This window comes from Vombatus ursinus, unplaced genomic scaffold (assembly GCF_900497805.2).
Source record: "Vombatus ursinus unplaced genomic scaffold, bare-nosed wombat genome assembly UNPS02014770.1, whole genome shotgun sequence".
Lineage (NCBI taxonomy): Eukaryota > Metazoa > Chordata > Mammalia > Diprotodontia > Vombatidae > Vombatus > Vombatus ursinus.
Window position 1 is genome coordinate 40,575,854 of NW_020954548.1, and position 20,716 is coordinate 40,596,569.

Below are 20,716 nucleotides of genomic sequence, written 5' to 3' on the forward strand. Positions count from 1 at the left end.
TCAATTTCCAATTCTTTGTCACCACAAAAAGAACTGCTATAAATACTTTTGCACATATGGGTCCTTTTCCTTTCTTTATGATCTCTTTGGGATATAGACCTAGTAGTGCTATTGCTGGATCAAAGGGTATGAACAGTTTTGCAGCCCTTTGGATATAATTCCAAATTGCTCTCCAGAATGGTTGGATCAGTTCACAACTCCACCAACAATGTATTAGTGTTCCATTTTTCCCACATCTTCTCCAACATTTATCATTTTCCTTTTTTGTCATATTAGCTAGTCTGATAGGTGTGAGGTGGTACCTTAGATTAGCAGATAGTTATTAAGCATTGTTTACAAAGCACTTGTGTAAGGCCCTCAAGAAGTTAAAAATTTAACCTAGCAGAAGTCATTTAATAACTTCAATTTCTATCTCTGGGTATCATTTCCAGTTTGGTTATTTTAATCCTATCTTTCTTCTGCTCTGCTCTTATTTAAGAGTTATGTAAGTTGGGTAAAGTTTAAAGGGTCTGGGCATTTATTGGACTCAAAGTCAGGAAAGTTAGGGTCCAGTCCCAGTTTTGCCACTGATAATTGTGACTTTGTGACTTTGGGCAGGTCATTTCCCCTCTCTGGGCTCCAGTTTCCCTATTTATATGATGAGGGAGTTGGACTAGATGGAAGTTCTTAACCTGAGGCACTTGAACTTGTTTTTTATTATTTTTATCTATTTCAATATAGGTGGTTTTTGTTTAATGCATTTAAAAACATTTTTTCTGAGACTGGATCCATAGGTTTCAGGGCATGAAAATAGTTAAGCTCCTTAGACTGTGATCTTTAAGGGTCCTTCCAGCTCTTACATTCTGTGCTGCTCTGGTTAGCCACCTCCCATCAGAAAATGCGTAGGGATGAGTGAATGATCGCCAAATGTCACATTTCTTCGTCTGGTCAGAACTTTTTGCTGAAATTCTACCAAGAGAATGAGCGTCCTCTGATGGTTCAAAAAACTGAAGGGTGCGTTTTGTTTACAGTAGTCTTTTCTTAGCAAAAAGCTTCATTGCTTCTGTCTGGCAGTATGTGATAAAAAGCCTTCTATGGCCTTGCTAGAGCTCTTTTTCCACCTTGTGGTAACACTTGTTCATGAAAGTGACCATTTTATTTCATAGAAATTGACCATGCCTAGAATAAATCTGCTTGACAGATGCCAATCGGCTCTTCTAGCTCCTCAGGGTGCATGTTTAGTGACAAATGGTGGTTTAGTGACAAATGGTGGTTAATGGTCAAGAACAGCAGAGATAAAAGTTTGGAGTAAAGGTACAGGTTGAGGATGAGTTGTGGGAAAGTGGTAAAGTACCTGTTCAATGCAGGAAACATTTATCAAGTACCTGCTGTGTATAAGGTGCCTCTTTGTTGTCTTTTACTCAGTCATAGAACTAATAATGGCTTTATGAATAGTGCTTTATAATTATAATTATGTGGTACTTTATGAATTACAAAGTGCCTTATCTTATTTGATTCTCACAGTAACTGAAGTTGATAGTATAATATTATTCCCATGTAAATATTATTATTTCTATTTTACAGGTGAGAAATTGAAGGTTAGAGCAATATATTGTTGCCCAGGATCATTCAGCGAGAAAATCATAGACATGATTTGAATCCAAGTCTTATTATTCTAATGCCATTGGTTTTTCTGTTACACCATCCCTAATTTCCTGAAGGATTGTTTTGACCCTGTCCTTCATCCTTCTTCCTTTTTTCTACATTTGTGCACTATGGCTGATATACAGTGAGCTTTCAGTTATATGTGGCAAAAAGAACTGGGAATAACTGAGATAAGGAAAGTTAAAAATGATCCCATTTACATTTTTTTAAAAAGATCCATTTAATTCAGATTTTTTTGTCTCTATTTTTCTTGGTATAGTTTAAATTTTTTTAAAGATCCAGTCACCTCAGATTTTATTTATGTGTTTATTTTATCTTAGTACAGTTATTTCCCAACTAATAAATTTTATTTATGCCCTTTTTTTAAACATCAGAATCATTTCCTAGTCTCCCTCTACCCAATTGACTTATCCCTCGCTAAAATAAAAATTTATGTATAACCCAATCAGCAAAATTCCTCTGGTAGTAAATGAATTATTCTATACCTTCAAGCCACTTACTTCCAAAGAAGAGCCAAGTGTTTCCTTGTCTTTTCTCTGGGACCAAGATTGGCATTGCAGTTCATCTGGGTTTCACAACATTTTTGTTAATTTGGTTACATTATTGCAGTCACTGTATAGTTTGCTTAGTTCTTTTCTCCATTTTAGTTCACATTAGTCTTCTTGGGTTTCTCTGACTTTTTTCATATTTGTCATTTCTTACAGCACAATATTCCGTTACATTTAAATACCGTAGTTTGTTCATCCATTTCCCAGTCAGTGGATTTTCATATTGTTTCCAGTTTTGTGCTACCACCTAGTACTGCTAGTAATATTTTATTATATATAGGACCTTGTTGTTGTTAGTAACCTTTTTTGGATTTATGCCCTGTAGTGGGATGGCTGAATCAAAGCATATGAATTAAGTTTATTGGCTTTCTCTATTTAATTCCAAATCGTTTTGTAGAGTGGTTGGACCAATTCACAGTTCCACCAGCAGTGTATTGGTGTGACTGTTTCCCCATGGTTCCTCCAAAATCATTAATCATCGTTGTCAATTTAATGAGCAAGGTGAACCCTTAAGAGTTGTCTTAATTTGCATTTCTCTTATTAGTAATTTATTAGTCTGCAGTTGACCTTTTGAAAACTATTCCTACTCTTTAACTATTTCCTTAGGAGAATGGCTTTTAGTTTTACATATTTATATCAATGCTCTGTTCTATATCTGGGATAGGGACTGGACCTGCACTTTCACTGATACAGGTAACTCACAGGTGAGGAAACTCCCTCTACCAATGCAGGTTGCCGTCTTTCCTGCAACTTTATAGTCTTAGAGAGTTGCTTAAAGTGCTGAGAAGTTGTGACTGGTCTGAAGTCACCCAGCCTGTGTATGTTAGAAATGGGACTTGAACGCAGGGCTATCTGATTCCAAGGGCAGTTCTGTAGGCACTGATCTACTGCCTATTATGTTAGGGAAGATAGTGAATGTAAATAAGGTATTGACCTTGTCCTCTTGGAGTTTACAGCTGAGCTAGAGAACATAAGACATATGCATAGGAAACATAGATTGTTTAGTAAGTGCCTGGATTCAGCTTCGAATAGTATCTCAAATACTTACTAGCTGTATTATACTAGACAAGTCGCTTAATGGTTCCGTCCTCAGTTTGCTCATCTGTAAAATGAGGGGGCTGAAATCATTGACCTCTAAGGTCCCTTCCAGCTCCAATTCTATGATGCTTTGATACCAGACTTGTATTTGAGCAGAAGACTTATTTTAAAACCACCTCCATTCAGTAATTCTTTCTGATTATCCTCAGTATATGAGACATAAAATTCTAAATAAAGGTAACAGATTTTATTGAATTGGATTGTGTTTGCTGGATTTATCCACATTATTATGATGGTTGTAGTGGCCTGGATATGGCAGTGTGGTGTAGTGGAGAGAGCTGCGAGTTCTAGTCCCAGCGTGGTCACTAACCGGTTTTTTAGCCGTGTGTACAAGTCACTTACGGAATCTCTCAGGGCCTTAGTTTCCTCATATAAAAATGAAGGGTTGGACTAGAATCTAGTCACTAGATAATCTCAAAGGTCTGTTCTCATAATCTTCTGTGATTCCAAGTGTTTTTGAGAGGCACTGTGGTGAAGAGGCAGAAACCTAAATTAGGAGCATGAAGACTTAATCTTCTAGGCCTGACTTTACTACATTAGCCATTTGACCTTGGTCAGAGTCCTTACCCTCTCTGATCCTCAGTTTATTTATTTATAAGATTGAGATAATATCCTTCACAAGGATGAGATAATGCACAAAAAAGTGGCGTAGAAATGTAAACTGTTACACAAATATAAAGTGTGATAGAGGACTGAGCTATCGGGTGGGCTTGCTATTGTTGTTATAGGAGTAGTACATTTATAGTGTAATAATCAGTATTTTGAAAATCTCAATAGGAATACAAAACAGAATCACATTTATGATTATGATTATGTTGCATTCATTGTATCCCCAGAACAACCTCCAAAATCAGGGAGGTTCTGCTAGTATGGTAAAGTGGGTGTTGTGACCAGGCACAGTTCTATACCACCTCAAACCCATAATAGATTCACCAAACAAATATTGGTGGTAATGGATGGTCCAGTGACAGTCAGCAGGGCTGGTTCTAATGATCTCTCCTTAGCTCTTTTATTCTACTGCAGTCTTGACATTTTTCTTTTTCCATCGTGGCACATTTGTCATCAGATTATCTCCAGCTCTATCTTTTTTTATTGATCTCTGAAAGTGATTTCATTTGCTTACTAGACTTCTGTTTATTTCACAGGTATCTAAAACAGATCCATCTCCAAAAAGAGAAATGCCTACGATGATTCTGTTTAATGTGGTATTTGCATTAAGGGTAAGGTTGTCTTTGCAGATTTTCAAATTATCGCATGAAAATCATTGAGAGTGAGGGAATTTATGATTTCTTTCTCATTAAGGCTAAACTGAATGAGAGCTTAAAATGAGTGACTAAGGGAGGGTCTGAAGTCTCAGTCCTTAGGGACTAATGGACTGGACAACCTTGCCTTCTTGGTGTTTTAGGTGGGGCTGGACCAGATGATCTCTAATGGCTTTTTCTGGTTCTAAGGTTCTGTGATTAGTAGTTAAAGGAAGCTCCCATTCACATAAGATGCAATGTTTTACCCTTAGAAATCATACTATACTGCTGATCATAAATGAATAGGAAATGTGCAATTCTGTTTAATTTGATGCCCCTTCCAGCACCTGTGAGGTAGACAGTCAACCTTTACTGATAAGTTTCTCATTTCTGTAGCAGTTTAAAGTCTACAGACCACTTTCCTTACAACAATACTATGAGATTGATAGTATAAATGTTATCATGTCCATTTTACAGTTGAGGAAACTGAGTTAACAGGATTAATTGATTTGTCATGTAGCTAGCCAATGCATGTTACACACAGCTCACCTTCAAGCTCAGGCCTCCTGTCTCTAAGTCCAGTGCTCTTTCTATTAAAGCGTAGTATCATTACCTTCACTTTTTTACTCTCTGGCTTCTATCCATTCTCACTCTGTTGAAACTGGCCTTTTCAAGTTCTCTATTGTTCTTTTCTCAGGCTTCATCCTTCATGACTGTAACATTCTCTCCTTCTTGATACTCTCTCACTATTCTCTCAGTTCTCTTCCTGTCTGTCTACTACTGATGTTTTTGGTTGGTTCCTCATCCTTATTTGTCAGATGTGGTCGATTATGTTTGCACTACCCTCTTCATAAGATTTTTTGTGAGAAAAGCTCTTTGTAATCCTTAAAAGTGCTACAGAAATGTATTGTTGTTACTTGTATATTATTCAAAGGGAAAAATGAGAGGTACACTTTCTCCTGTGCAGGTTTACTAGCTATGGTATTTTTTCTAGATTCTTCCAAATATTAATTTTATTTTGAGGCTACTGGATTTATCTTTCAAGTTCTTATCTTCTCAGTTCCATAAACTAAAGAACAGATACTATTTGAGCTAATTCATATAAAATGGGGAAGAAAGTTGCTAAAATAGGGTTTAATTTTGGCAGTTACCCCAGCTGCATAGCAAATTATTGGTAAATAATGTCTGTTGCATGTTGAACTAGACCTAGTGGTCATGGAGTGCTCTGTAATGATGCCTTTTGGGGATGAATTGCTGTGCCTGTTTGTAATTCTTGACAATTTTCCTGTTGACTAATTTGTAATGTTTATTTCCTTTGAGATTTTGAAATGTCATAAACCCGATAGTTCTCTGTTTTTATAATTGAGTTGATGCTGTTTGGGAGCACTGATGTCCCTAAAGTTATATAAGAAAATAACTTCCTGTGAAGGAAGGAAATGGCTGGGTTCATTGTATTAATATTTGGTTAGAAGGATTTACTGTGCTTGGGGATTACATGTGGCCACTAGTGACAGATAAACAGTAGTGAACAACTGTTGTAGAGCAAAGAAGGCCCCAGATGTTACAATCAGCAGGATCCATCCTCCCTCTTCTCCCCCCGACACTCCCCAACCCTCAGTGACTCAGCAGGTACTCTTGGCCTTCAGAAAGCCGAAGTCATGGTTTGCTCATTTATCTGTTAACTCTAGAGCCTGATGGTCCTTTAAGCATCTCCACAAACATCTAACAGCTGCTGTCTCCACCCTGTCTGACCTGGGGCAGATGACCCACCCTAGCATGTACATGGCTGATAGTTTTCAGGTTTTCATGAGTGAAAGCAAATAGATTGTACTAATACCTCTTAGTACTGAGAGATACCTGTAATCCACCATTTAAAAGCAAAATATACACAGGGATTACACATGAGAAATAACAATGATATTAATAATAGTGGACATATATGTAGAGCTTTATGGTTTACCAAGCACTTTGTATAGATGATCTCATTTTATCTTCACAACACCTTGTGGTGTAGTACAAGCATCATTTCCTCCATTTTACAGATGAGAACACTGAGGCTCAGAAGTGAAGGGACTTACTCCAGGTCGCACATCTAGTAAGTAGCAGAGTTAGGACTTGGACCTAGCTCTTCAGAGTCTAAATCCAGGGCCCTTTCCACTATACCATAGCTGTTTCTCATGCCGCAGTGGGAAATGTGGTATAGTCCTAAACCATGTTGGCATATTATGTCTTGGTAAAATTGGGTTGAGCCAGGGTAAGGTCAGCTCTATTACATCTTTTAATGGAAAAAGCAAAATATTAAAAATTAACATTTAAGGAAAATTTCTATTCAGTTACACAATACATCCCTTTTATAACATATCCTCTCATTGTATGGATTCGTAGGTCAAATTATATCCTCCAATCATAACTACATAAAATAAAAACTGTAGCATAAGAAGTAATTAGGCCTCTTTCAGCATTTTTTTCTTTATGCCAGCATCATAAAGAGGCTGAATTGTAATTTTGTAATTATTTTCTATTGTATAGAGAGTTTCCCACACAGGCAGCTGTACATAGAAGCTTAGAGGTTAAAAGGGACCTTAGAGGCCATCATCTCCAACCCGTAATTGAAGCACAAATACTCTGTAATATCCCTCACAAATGATTAGCCAGCCTCCCTTTGAAGATTTCCAGTGATAGACAGTTCATGACTTCCCAAGGAAACCCGTTCCATTTTGAGGCAGCTCTAGTAGTTAGAAACTTCCTCCTTATATTGAGCTAGATCTGGCCCTGTGTAGCCCTTCCACTGCATCTAGTTCCTCCCTTCCTTATTCCTAGGTCAAAACAAAATAAATAGACCCTTTCCCACATGAGAACTCTTGGAATATTTGGAGGTCTCAGTCATGCTTCCCTTATGTCTGCTTTAGGATTAATATCGTACTTCTCCACAAATTCTTTCATATCATTTTGCATGAGTTTAAGTCCCCTCGCCAGCCAGGCTGCCCTCCTCTGTACGTGCTCCAGCTTGTCAATGTTTCTCATAATATAGTGCCTGGAACTGAGCACTAGACTCCAGTTAGGATGCAGCTTAAGGCAGCACACACTTACATATATGTTCCTATACATGTATGACACATACACATTACATTTATAGTTGTAATGTGTATACAGAATTCGCATTCAGTGACTTTTTTACCTTCCAGGCCAATGCGGATCCTTCTGTGATAAACTGCCTGCATAACCTGTCACGTCGAATTGCCATTGTGCTGCAGCATGAAGAGAGGCGCTGCCAGTACCTGACCAGAGAGGCCAAGCTGATCTTAGCCATTCAGGATGAAGTGTCTGCCATGTCTGACAGTGAGTGTGGGGCTCACTGCCCTTCCCAGTCCTAGCAGCCCTGATAGGAAATTCTTAAGTAGAAGACAAGTCTCAGGTAGAGGAGCAGGTCAGCTGTGTGTGATGGATTGGTTTTTAGTGGTTCAATTAAATATTCCCTAAAATGAGAGGCAATGTGGTATGGGGGGAAAATCACTAGACTTGGAGTTTAGACCTAGGTTGAAGTCTAAGCTTTGCCTCTTTCTAGCTGTGTGACCGTGGACAAGTCACATAATTTTTTTTGGACTCTAATTTCCTCTCTTTGATCTCTTAGGTCCCTTCTAACTGATATTCTATGAGTCTAAGTAGATTAAACCCTGACTGTGTTAGCACATTAATTCTGTTGATAATAGCAGGGAACTTTTTAACTTAAAGTTTTTTCTTATTTGGAGATCATTCAAATATTGGCTTGGGGCCATAAATATAATTTGCTATTCTTATAATAATTAACTCACATTTACATAATGGTTTGTATATACTTACCTCAGTCAGTCCTTATAATACACCTGTAGAGGAAGTTATTAATATAATTACTGTTACCCCATTTTATAGCTGAAGAAAATGAAGCTTAGAGACCTAAGGACTTGCCCCAAAGGTCCTATGACCCAGCAGTGGTGGAGACAGACCTCCAACACAGGCCTTTGACTCTAAGACCAGTATTCTTTCTGTCACCCCATGTTGCCTCTTAGTTGTACAACTTTCTTTTTCATGAAACTACCCAGTCATATAGGGCTCATCTTGAAGTGAAGGTGTGAATCTCTCAGGCTGTCAAGCTATAATGCTTGATGGTTCTCTCATGTTGGAGGAGAGTGACTAAAGAAAAGAACTTTGGTGGGAGGAGGGGAGGGGGATATTTGGAACTACTTCATTGCCATTAAATCTCTTAAGCCAGACCTTTTACTGTAGTTGCTTGAAAAGAAGACAGAATTCGAATCCAGAGTCAACGTGCCAGTGAGTCAAACCTTACATTAGAGCAAAACTCTTAATAAAGAAGATAAAGAAAACCTAACTGGTTTTTTTAAGGCATATTTACTAAGAGCAATGTTTTATAACATTATTCATTCCATAAACATTAAGCATCTTCCTTTGTGCATTGCATTGGGATTTCCAGATTTCTGGAGAAACATATAGAGACCAAAAAGAAGGAATCCCTGTCCTTGCTGAGTTTATGGTGTAATTAGGAGAGAGAAGACATATATATGGATAAACATGATACAGAATAGAAGATACTAAGTATATGAGAAGAGTTCAGAGAGTTATGAGATTAAAGGAAGGGAAAATCTTTCCTGTAATGGGTAGGACTGAGGACTGGGTGACCCCTGAGCTGAGCCTGGAAGTCTGGAGGGGTGTCCGCAAGCAGAGATGGAGAAGATGAGTCCCACGTGTCCTGAGAAGAAGCAGGACAGAAAAGCACACAGAGGAGATGGCTGTGAGGCCAAGTGCAAGCATCAGAGTGGAGTCAGTATGTGGAGGGCTTTGGTTGCTAGGCTAAGTGACTACGTGCCTGGAGCCTTATTGCTGTTTTGCGTGAAGATGTGGATCTTGGACATCTCAGACCAACTCGATCCAAACTGTCTCAAGGCCACATTTTGTGATCATAGATTTAGAGGTGGAAGGGGCCTTGGGGCTCCTCCAAGGCAACCCCTTTGTTTTCTCGATGAGGAAGTCTGGGACCCAGAGGAGTGAAGTGTCTTGCTCAGGATCACATAGTTTGTGAATGGCAGATGCAGGATCTGCATGCAAATCATCTAACTCCAGATAACAGTGCTTTCATGCTGATGCACACTGCCTTCACATATTTGGATCAGAGTAAATTTTCATAAAAAGAAGAGTTCAAAACTGGGACCAAGTCCCACATTTGTGTATCTGCTCCAGATTTAAAGTTTCTTTCGGTTTCTGCCTTCACCTAAGCTATAATCCTACCCGAAGGCACCTAGAAAGCCTAGGAAATGTGAAATATCAAATTATTATTTTATACTCTGTGAAATACTCCAGTGATTTCATTACTCATTTCCATTTATTTGAAAATTCCATTTGAGTTCTTTAATAATAATAGTTTATCTGTCTGTAGTTTTTTACACTTTAGCAAGTACTTTGTTCACATGAGTCAGGTAAGATAGTAACAGTGTTATTAAGCCTATTACAGATGAGGAAACTGAGGTTCATAGAGATGGACTGACTTGCCTGTAGTCATCTAGCTAGTATGAAGTTAAGCTTGGATTCGAACCCAAGTCTTCTGACTCCAATCCCAGTGCTCTTCTGCTGTTTATAAGATTTATAAATAAGATTTTTAAACCTCTCTCCCCAGCCTCCATATGCAAATAAATCATTCAAGCTAAAATCCATGTTTATATTCGGTATCTTAATAATGAAGGCCGTGGCATTACTTTTTTTTGCTTCATGTATCTACATAATTATACTTAGTCATAACATTAATGGAAAAAAAAAGTTGAGGCACCATTTTATTTGCTCTATTTCCCACCAACTTGGGATGCTCAGGTATATTTTGTTACAATGAGAGTGATAAGTCACTCCTCTTTCTAGGCTTCAGTTTCTTCCTTTAAATTTGAGGATCTTGAACTAGGTGATCTCGAAGGTTCTAAAGTAGTCGGTATGCTGCTGTCTCTTCTAGTGCTCACTTTCTGTGAAATCGTCTTTGTCATCTTCCATCAGGGGTATTGTTTTAAATGGACTGGACAGTACTGCTAAAGCCTCACTGCAGTACCTCACCTAGGTACCCCTGGCTATGCCAGTCTGCACAGCAGCCCTCTCTTTTCTGAAGGTCTCAAACCCTTTATCAAGAAAAAGTATCCAGGAAAGGTAGCAAAGTAGGTAGCTAGAAAGAAGCCAGATTGATTCCCTGCTGGCATGTGGGAGTCTGATTGACTGTAGTGTGCTTCCCCTGTTTTGTTTTATGTCATACGCCTTCTGGTGATTTGCCTCATTTATGTGGCATTGGTCAGCTACGGGGCTTAAACTGCATGTCTTCCATACAGAATACTCATAAATGTTGGTCAGATGTACTCTAATCTCTGTGTAACTCAGGGTTCAAAGTGATCACAGAGATCAGTAGAGAAGATTTCTTTTTTATTTTATTTTATTATTAAAAGAAATTGTTTTAAAAAGTCTTTTATTGTGGGACAATGGAAAGTGTCCTGGATTCGGAGTCAAAGAAACTTGGGTTTAATCCAGGCTCTGCCACTTCTTAATTTTGTGGCACAAGAGTGAATTACTTCATCTCTCTGGGCCTCTGTTTCAGTTTTCATCCATAAAGGAGGCCGTTGGAATAGAGAATAAATGCTTAGATCCCTTCCACTTCTAAAATCTGTAATCCCATGATCATAAATAAATGAGAGTTAAGGATACAAATATCAAAATTCTCTTTTAAAAGTATTCCTATTCTGGGGCAGCTAGGTGGCACAGTGGATAGAGTACTGGCCCTGGAGTCAGGAGGACCTGAGTTCAAATTCGGCCTCAGACCAAACACTTGACACTTACTAGCCATGTGACCCTCGGCAAGTCACTTAACCCCAGTTGCCTAAAAAAAAAAAAAGTATTCCTATTCTGTTTTTATAAAGATTGTTTTACCCTGAAAACTTTACTCATTTACTTGTTTTAATTGAAGGTCCACAGTCTCCATTTCATCACATTCTTCCCAAGTGTAAGTTGGCCAGAGACCTCAAGGAAGCTTATGACAGGTAAGCAATATTCCTCAACCAACTTGAAAAAAGCATAATTGAACTATTGTCTCTGCAAATTAGTCACCATTGTCTGTCTTGCTTGTTATTTGACCTTTTGTCGTCCTCATTTAAGTAGCTACCGTTGTATATGTCTCTGCTAGAGAGTCACTCTTCATCGTTATGCAATAACTAGTGATCTTGTAGAGACATGGTGTGGTGTTGGGCTCCATTGGTGCCGTTAAGCATGTTGCTTAACAAGTGCCACTTGACTAAATGGTAGAAAGAGTAGGAAGACCCAGATTCTAATTTTAGTTCTGCTACTGACCTGTAGTGTAGCCTTAAAGGATGCTTCCCCTCTTGTTGTGTTACTCTTCTGTGAAATGAAAGGTTTGGCTTAGGTATTCTATAAAATCCTTTCCAAATGTGCCACCATTCTACTGTGATTCTGACAGCATGGTACAATGGAAAAGGAGTCAGGAAACCTAGGTTCTAATCCTTGTTCTGCTCTTATGTAGTGATGTGACCTTAAGAATATAATTTAACCTCACTGGTCCTCAGTTTCCAATGCTATAAGATGAGACAGTTGTTCTTTTTTTTGTTTGTTTTTGTTTTGTTTTGTTTTTAGGCAGTTGAGGTTAAGTGACTTGCCTAGGGTCACACAGCTAGTAAGTGTCAAGTGTTTGGTCTGAGGCCGGATTTGAACTCAGGTCCTCCTGACTTCAGGGCCGGTGCTGTCTCCACTGCGCCACCTAGCTGCCCCCGAGACAGTTGTTCTAAATGACTTCTAAGGTCACTTTCAGCTCTGTTAATCCATGATTCTGTTTTAATTTAGTTGTCTCAGAAATTTCTCATGAATTTTGGAGGTAGATTAGAATAAGATTATGTTGTACTACTTTGTCATCAGCATATCCTCAGGAGGGCTAATCTTGGTAGCCAAGACTTTTCCTGCACAGCAGGATGCGTAAAATAGTCTTTTAGTTTTCCTTTCTGTTGTAAAGAGGTAATTAAGCTTTATGTGGATGGGGAAATATCTGTACAGTATTTTAAAGATATTAGAAGGAAGGTGTTCAATAAGTATTACTATTTGAATATAGAGTGTATGGAGGTCCTAGTGAAGCTGTCAGTGATTGTTGTATTCTTATTACAAATATTTGTGAAGAGATTTACAGTTTACAAACCCTTTCATATTTATTATCTAATTTGAGCATTGCAGTAACCCTGTGATGTAGTAGTAATGTTCCCATTTTGCAGATGAGAACTGTGAATTGAGATGAGGTCATCATTTCCTATGTTGAGATGCATTGAGGCCACCAGTACACACCCTGGACAGCAGCTGTGGTTTTCCCTGCTTCTGCCATTAGTTTCAGAGGGTGGGCCCACAGCAGCAGCTTTGAATGTCATTAGCAGGTGACCTCATAGTATCCTGGCAACCACAGCAGCTGATGAACTGGGCAACTGGAGCAAATAAACTCTAAGGTCACTGTTAGTTTAGTACCTGGGTGCAGATACAGGACCATAAAAGCACCAGTATGTATTGAGCTCTTCTTTGTTCTGCCAACCCTTACTTTAAAAAAAAATTTGTTGTTATCTTTTGTGTTTTATACCACAGTTATTTGCTGATATATCTTTCCACCATTATTACCTACCTCTTAGGAATATTGCCTTATAAGAAGAAAAAACAGTAATGCAAAACTGACTTACAACTAGCTTTGAGAGCATATACAGCATTCCCAGCCTGTGATCCCTCACCCCTCTACTGAGAGGAGTGAATTTATTTTATTTTCTGTTCTCCAGAACCAAGATTTGTCATTGAGGTTAATCTAAGTTCATTGAAATTAATAAGGTCATTACAATTAATCTGCCTTTTAATGTTGTTTTAGGCTTATAGTTGTTCATATTGTTTTCCAGGTTCTTTTCTGTGCATTAGTTCATAAACATATTCCTATGTTTCTCTGAATTCCTCATATTCATTGTGTCTTGCTGCCCAATATTCTGTTTCATCTATTTAATACAGTCTACTTAGCTACTCCCCAATTGATGGGCTTCCATTTTGCTTCATTTTTTTTTACTACAACAAAAAATGTGGCTATGGATATTTTGATATACATGGAGCCTTTGTTTATGTCATTGGCCTTATGGGATTTATGCCCAGGAGCATGTTGCCCAAACCAAAGGTTATGAACTAAAATTTTGTTGTTATACTTCTTGCACAATTCTACTAGCAGTGGGTTAATGTGCCTGACTTCCTCCAACACTGATTATTTCTTTTATTATTTTTGCCAAATTTAATAATAAACCAGAAAGGATTTATTAAGTGCTCACTTTGTTTCAGGCAGTAGGGATACAAAGACAAAATCAAAAAAATCCTTGTCCTTAAGAAACTTAAGGAGATGAAACCTCAGAGTAGATTAATTTGCATTTCTCTTATTAGTGACCTGGCACTTTTTACATAATTGTTGATATTTGTAGTTCTCCTGAAAACTATTTGTTCATATCCTTTGACCACTTATCTGCAGAGAAATGGCTCTTGGTCCTATGCATTAAGTCATTTCTCCATGTACCCCTTACTTTTTCTTATAGCTCTTGATCCTACGATCCTTTGGAAATAAAATAAATGCAGAAGGATTTCAGAGGAGGACTGATGACAGCTGGTATTTTTCTGATGCCTTCTGGGGAACATAGGGTGTTCCCTAAATACCTTATTCATCCTCATGTCTTCTCAGAGAGGGAAGGGACAGAGAGATATTATTATCTCTTGTTTACAGACAAGAGAAAACTAACTTGCTCCAAATCAAACAATAATGGTGGAGTCAGGAGAAGACCCTGGAGTGTCTGATTCCCCCCTAGTGCTGCAGGCACTTGACCTCTCCATGGGCCTCCTTGTTCCTGGAAGAAGTTCTAAGTGACCACTCTGTTGAACGTGGCGACCTGAAACAAAGGAGCTTTCTCCATCCTTGATGTGTTTGTTGATGTGGGAGATTAGTCTAATTAAACTGGATGAAACTCTCTATATACTTTGATTTCAGGTCCCACAGATGATTGTTATAATTGGAAGATTTTTGACCCCTCCTAGTAGGAATTGCTCCTGAACAGTGAGCTTCTGAAAAGCCGTTAGTGCAATTGAGCCTTTAGGACAGTTTGCATTTCATGTTTGATTCAGCTCAGTATTTGGTACAAACTAAGTGTTTGTCACCGGGGGAAGACTTGGAAGACCCTGGCCTCAAAGAACACAGAGAAAAATTGTAATAAATTAGAATATGATCAGTGCAGAGGAAGGATTTAGTGAAAACATGCTATGAGAGATTAGAAGAGAAATAGAAAACTTCCAGCAGTGGAGTGGAGACAGATCAGGGAGAGTTTCCCAGGGGAGGGGGCAGCTCAACTGAGCTGAAAGAAGGGAAAAATTCCAACACATGGAAGTTGTCTTTATTACTGGACCATTTGTGCTCCCAGGCCACAGCATAACATAGTAGAGATTTTCTTGCTTTGGAATTCTTTCCTTATTTATATAGTGCCTACTGTGTACCAGGTACTTTTGATCCTCACAATAATCCTGGAAGGTAAGTGTTATTATCACCCCCATTTTACAGATGAGGAAACTGAGGCATGCAGAGGTAAAGTGACTTGCCCAGGGTCACACAGCTAGGAAGTATCTGAGACCAGATTTGAACTCAGGTCCTGACTACAGGTCTGACATTCTATCCACTATGCCACCTAGCTGCCCCCTTTGCCTTCTTATCCCTAACATTCACAGGAATACCTGGAACATAGCAAGTGCTTAATAAATGCTTTTTACATGCATGCGTGTATTTATTCATTCATTCAGTGAGATCCTGCAAGCCTGGAGAGCCTTGGGAAGTGAGGAGGAAGGAAGGGGCAGCCAATGACTCTCAACAGGCAGAAGTGTGGGGTCATCTGGGTCTCACCAAGGGAGCACGTGTGGCAGAGGAGGGCTCTGCTCCCTCCCACCTTTGGGTCCTCAGGCCAGCCACTCTACTTCTCTCAGCCTTAGTTTACCTGCGGATCTATAATGCGCCTTCCAATTATAAGTCTATGCACCTCTAAAGCTGGGTTCTAATTAAAAATCAAGTTAACTAATAATTAAAAAGAAAGCCAGGTGACTTCCTGTTTTTTTCTGAGGAAGCGTGTCTCACGCCTAATTAATGGTGGAAAAATTAAAGTGATTAAGCCTCCTGGAGGATTCCTCTGTTGGGTCACAGTAAACATAACTGTGGTGTTGTGGAGGGCGTGGCCAAGATGGTGACCAAAGTTTAGAGTTTCTGGAGGGACCTCTGAGCACTTACAGTAGCACAGCTCCATCTAGTGGCGGCCTTCTTAAACTCACAGTCGAAAATTCGCTACCTGGGAAAAGCTAGCTAGCCTCATTGCAAACTGTTAAACCACGAATTTTAGGACCAAAGAATTTTAGAGCTGGAAGAGAACTTACCGACCATCTAGTCCAACTCCTTTATGTACAGAGAGGGAAACTGAGGCTCAGGAACAGTCTGTGATTTGCCTAGGTGTCACATAGGCAATTTGTAGCAGAGCCTAGATTTGAACATGGGTCTAAGGACTCCAAATCCATGGCTTGTTCCACTATGCAGTGATACCTTTTTTAATTTACCCAATTAAGGTAAAGGCCTCTGTGTCCCCAAAACTGCCTTTTTTCTGTGTTAGGGCTCTATCCTCAACAGTCTACTCCTGAATATGTAGTATCATCTATTATATGTCTATATACACATGTATTTTACATATAAAAACATTTGGATGAGTATATTTATGTGTGTTATCTTGAATAAACACATGCACACGTTTATATTCTCAGTGCTCAGTAAATGAAATTGAAAGCATAAAAGTTTTTGCTGTACGGACCCTAAACTACACCAACAATTTGATGACTATTTTGAAGCGCTAGTCTTGAGTTTCAGAGTTCCCTCGGGATCCCAGTACCAATCAAATCTAAGAGTTGTAAGGGAAGAACTGAGCTCAAACTGTTAATAAGGGACCATGATAATAATGAAGTTGTTTTGGGTATAGTTTCTATTGGGGATCTCTGGTAATTAGAAAGGTATATTACACCTGCTGTCTGGGTGTTGTGGGGCAGCTCACTTCAGCTTACTGGGCCTCTCCAGTTTCTTCAGCTGTGAGATGGAAGTGACTGGACTGGGTAAGCTCCCACACTTCTTCCTGTTCTGCATTCTGTTGTGATTCTCTTGTGTTCTCCCTGGGGTGGTGTAGAGGGTAAGGCAGAGGCTGCTGGATTAGGGAGGAAATGCTTGCTTCCTTTTGCCCCTGCTCCCCACTCTGGTGGTAAATATTCTTTGGGCATTGATTCTTTGAGGCCCTGTATTTCATTAGTACAACGGAGAAAGCCTGGTTTGCTTCTAACATGTAAAGAAGAGTCGAGTGTGGCATTGCGGGAGGAGCACCGGTCTCAGAGTCAGAAGACCTGGATTTGAGGTTGCCCTCTTAAACTTGGCTGGGTGAGGGGAAGCACGTCATCTTACAGCTTACATCCCTGAGCTTCAGCTCCCTCATGAGCACGAAAGGGATAATGATACTTACACTACCTACCTGCTTCCGGAATTGCTTCATTAACCTTTAAGTGCCATATAAATGTAAGTTATTATTGATTTCTGGATGAAGAATGATTGCTCCTTATCCATTTCCTCTTTGTTACTATTGCTTCATCACCTTGGGCCTTAGTGTCTTTGTGTTTCAATTGGGAATAATGATACAGATCCCAAGGCACTTGGGAAAACAATTTAGAAAGTCTCCAAGTTAATAAGCTTGGTAGATTCAGTAGATTTAAAATAAAAAGAGTTCTGCTCTCTACCTGAGCTAGCCAGTGGATGTTTTCAAATATCATTATGTACAGAGCCTTGGGTAACTTTATCTTGTGCTTTGGCATGCTGCCTTCAAACTTTTGATTGTCTAGATGGAAGGAGCTTGATTGCGAAGCAGTGAATGCCCCATTTCTCTGGTAGACGTTTAGTTGAATCTGATTGACTCCCTATCAGGGAATTATGGTTCAGGTAAGGGTTGATCTTACTGCAAATGGTCTCCAGGCTCCTCACAAATTCTGGATTTCTGTGACTTTATGACTTTGAATCTTCTTTAGACTATGGTCCATTCTTTAATCCTTGTAAAATCAGAGCCAAATATCCTTGAGCAGCAAATGCATATGTATTCAGAGAAACCTGGCTTTGCAAACATTATGTTCTAAGATGGCAAGGTAGAGGTAAAGAGGCAATCAGAAGGGAGAGAGGGAAGAGAAGAAGAAAATCATGTGCTTAGCCTTAGACCATGAGTTTGGTATTTTAAATTCCTAAACAAGTTCTGGCTTCATCTTAAAGAATGTAAATGTATGTATATGTTTATCTTTATATGTAAAACAGATTGGACAGCATAGTGTTGTGATGACCAGTGTTCTGGGCCTCACATCCAAGTGCAAAATCATCTGTTGAAGATCCTAAATTTCCCTGCAAACCATCCAGAGTCACTGCATTATGGGCCAAGGCTTTCAATATGCTTACATAGTTATTTGAAGGTTTGGATCAACTTCACGGGGGCCCTTCCTGCTTTTGGCATGCAGTTAACAGTTTTTTTCCTACAAAGCCACAAAGCCTTTTCAAACAATGCCATTAATACCAAAGTGAATGGAAAGAAAAACACTGTGGATCAAAACCATTTAGGTTATGAAGTCCTGCTCAGCTGAGTGGGTTATGGGCATTTAAATGACAGTTAAAAAAGTAAAAATTTCCTTCTTTCCTCTCCTTTCTCCTCTTCCTTGTGACCCCTTCAGTGTCAGGTTTTGCTGTTTACCTTGTTGCTATGAAGGATTTCAAGGACCTTCTCAGTAGCCAGAGGAGAGCTGAAAATTACATTCTTCCCATTCTTTTTATGGTCTGGAGCAACACTTTAATTGGTGTTTCAGCAGTGTTTTGGATGGAGTATAAAGCCTCCAGTTTCAAGGGTACATTCCTTTTTAGTGCAATATTTGTATGCCATTCTCTTCTAGTTCAAAATCTTTTTTGTGGAGGGGCAGCCACAGTGCAAATTACTTGGAAGAAATGACTAGAGTACATGGAAAAAGACAAATTAGACATTTAATAGCAACTAGGTAGAAAACTTTGATATATCCCTTCCCCTCAGAGGAACCTTAATGACGTTTGTGTAGGACCCTAGTTTACAAAGTTCTTTTCTCACAACTCCTTAGGGAGATAGGGTAGGACAAGTAATATGCCTATTTCACAGTTAAGGAAATAGCTTCTCTGAGGTGAAGTGACTTACTTAATGTCACTAGTAGGTGGTACAGGTGAGACTCAAACCCGGTTCTTCTAACCTCCTTCCATGCCCCATGTCCATGATGTCAAACCTCATTCTGTCCTTTAATTTTTATTTTATTTTTTCTTAATTACATGTAAACAAAATTTTTAACATTTGTTTTTTTAAAATTTTGAGTATCAAATTCTCTTTCTCCCTCCTTCCCTTCTCCCCTCTTTCATAAGGTAGACAATTTGATATAGCTTATACATGTGCAATCATGCAAAACATTTCCATATTAGCTATGTTGCAAAAGAAAATGCAGACCAAAAAACCAAGAATAATAAAGAAAGTAAAAAAAGTATGCTTCATTCTTTATTCCAATGCCATGAGTTCTTCTCTGGAAGTAGATAGCAATTTTCATCATAAGTCCTTTGGAATTTTCTTGGATCATTGCAGTGCTGAGAACAGCTTGGTCGTTCACAGTTGATCATTGTATAAATTGCTGTTACTGTATACAATATTCTCCTGATTCTGCTCATTTCACTTTGCATTAGTTCATGTAAGTCCTTCCCAAGTTTTTCTGAAAGCATCCTGCTCATCATTTCTTATAGCACAATAGCACCATCACAATCACATACCACAATTTATTCAGCTATTCCCCAATTGATGAGCATCACCTCAATTTCTAATTCTTTGCCACTACAAAAAGAGGTGTTATATTTTTGTACATATAGGTCCTTTTCCTTTTTTATCTCTTTGGGGTACAGACCTAGTAGTGGTTTTTCTGGGTCAAAGGTATGTACAGTTTTCTAGTCCTTTGGGCATAGTTCCAAATTGTTCTTCAGAATGGTCAAACCACTTCACAACTGCACCAACACTGCATGTGTCTCAATTTCCCCACATTCCCCCCCCCACATTTGTCATTTTCCTTTTCTGTCGTATTAGCCACTCTGATAGATGTGAGGTGGTACCTCAGAGTTTTAAATTTGCATTTCTGTAATCACTAGTGATTTAAAGCATTTTTTTATATGCCGATACATAGCTTTTGTTTCTTCTTTCTGCTAACTCAAGTCCATTATGTTCTTTCTATTACATCAGCTTGATTCCCAGATGATCACTTGTTTGCCTTTTTACATGTAATTGCTTGTGTATATGCTTTGTGATCCTTAGAGGAAAGGATAAGGATTCTTTGAAATACTTGTAGAATATGTTTGAAATGACAGGATACATATTTGATATTTCCTTGACTCCTAATTCTGGAATCTTCAGATGAGTATTTGAATTTTGTTTAAAATGACACATCTATAAATAGAATGGATTTCACCTTCTCCACTGAGGAATCTTTGCTCTAGTTTTTTGGTTTTTTTTTTTTTTTTTTTTTTACAAAACAGAAGACAAGGATGAAAGATGTCTGTGAGTATCTAGGTGGCATAACTGGACCTTAAGTCAGAAATACTCAACCTCCTGAGTTCAAATCCAGCCTCAGACACTTAGTAGCAATGTGACCTGGGCGAGTCACTTGACCCTGTTTGCCTCAGTTTCCTCATCTGTAAAATGAGCTGGAGGAGGGAATGGCAAACTACTCCAGTATCTTTGCCAAGAAAGTCACAGAAGGGGTCATGGAGAGTCAGACGTGGCTGAACAACTGGAACGGGAAAATAAGATGATAATAAAACATTGTTTAATTTTTCAGTTCTATACCATTGCCATAATAGCAGAAATAACAGCAGTTAAAATTGGACCACTTATATGATTCTCATTTAATAGGTTTCTTATTCTTACTTTGTTTATTTAAGAAGCTGAAACCATTTTTCAAAGTTTAGTATAAGATTCATAATCCTGGAATACCCCAAACCAAAGACAAGCAGAGCTCTGAAAG

General features: G+C 38.7%; 1 protein-coding gene across 3 annotated transcripts in view; it reads left to right on the top strand.

Annotated features, from left to right (window-relative positions):
• The window catches only part of LOC114043711 (GATOR complex protein NPRL3), an 80,700-nt gene that overhangs the window by 18,433 nt on the left and 41,551 nt on the right, over window positions 1–20,716 (top strand). For 2 of the 3 annotated variants that reach the window (XM_027862815.1, XM_027862816.1), the window contains 3 exons: window positions 4,436–4,510; window positions 7,717–7,870; window positions 11,514–11,586. In XM_027862815.1, the coding sequence (XP_027718616.1) occupies window positions 4,436–4,510; window positions 7,717–7,870; window positions 11,514–11,586 (302 nt within the window). Of the gene's footprint in view, window positions 1–4,435; window positions 4,511–6,606; window positions 6,627–7,716; window positions 7,871–11,513; window positions 11,587–20,716 lie in introns of those variants that run through there. The other variant, XM_027862817.1, reaches the window with a different exon arrangement.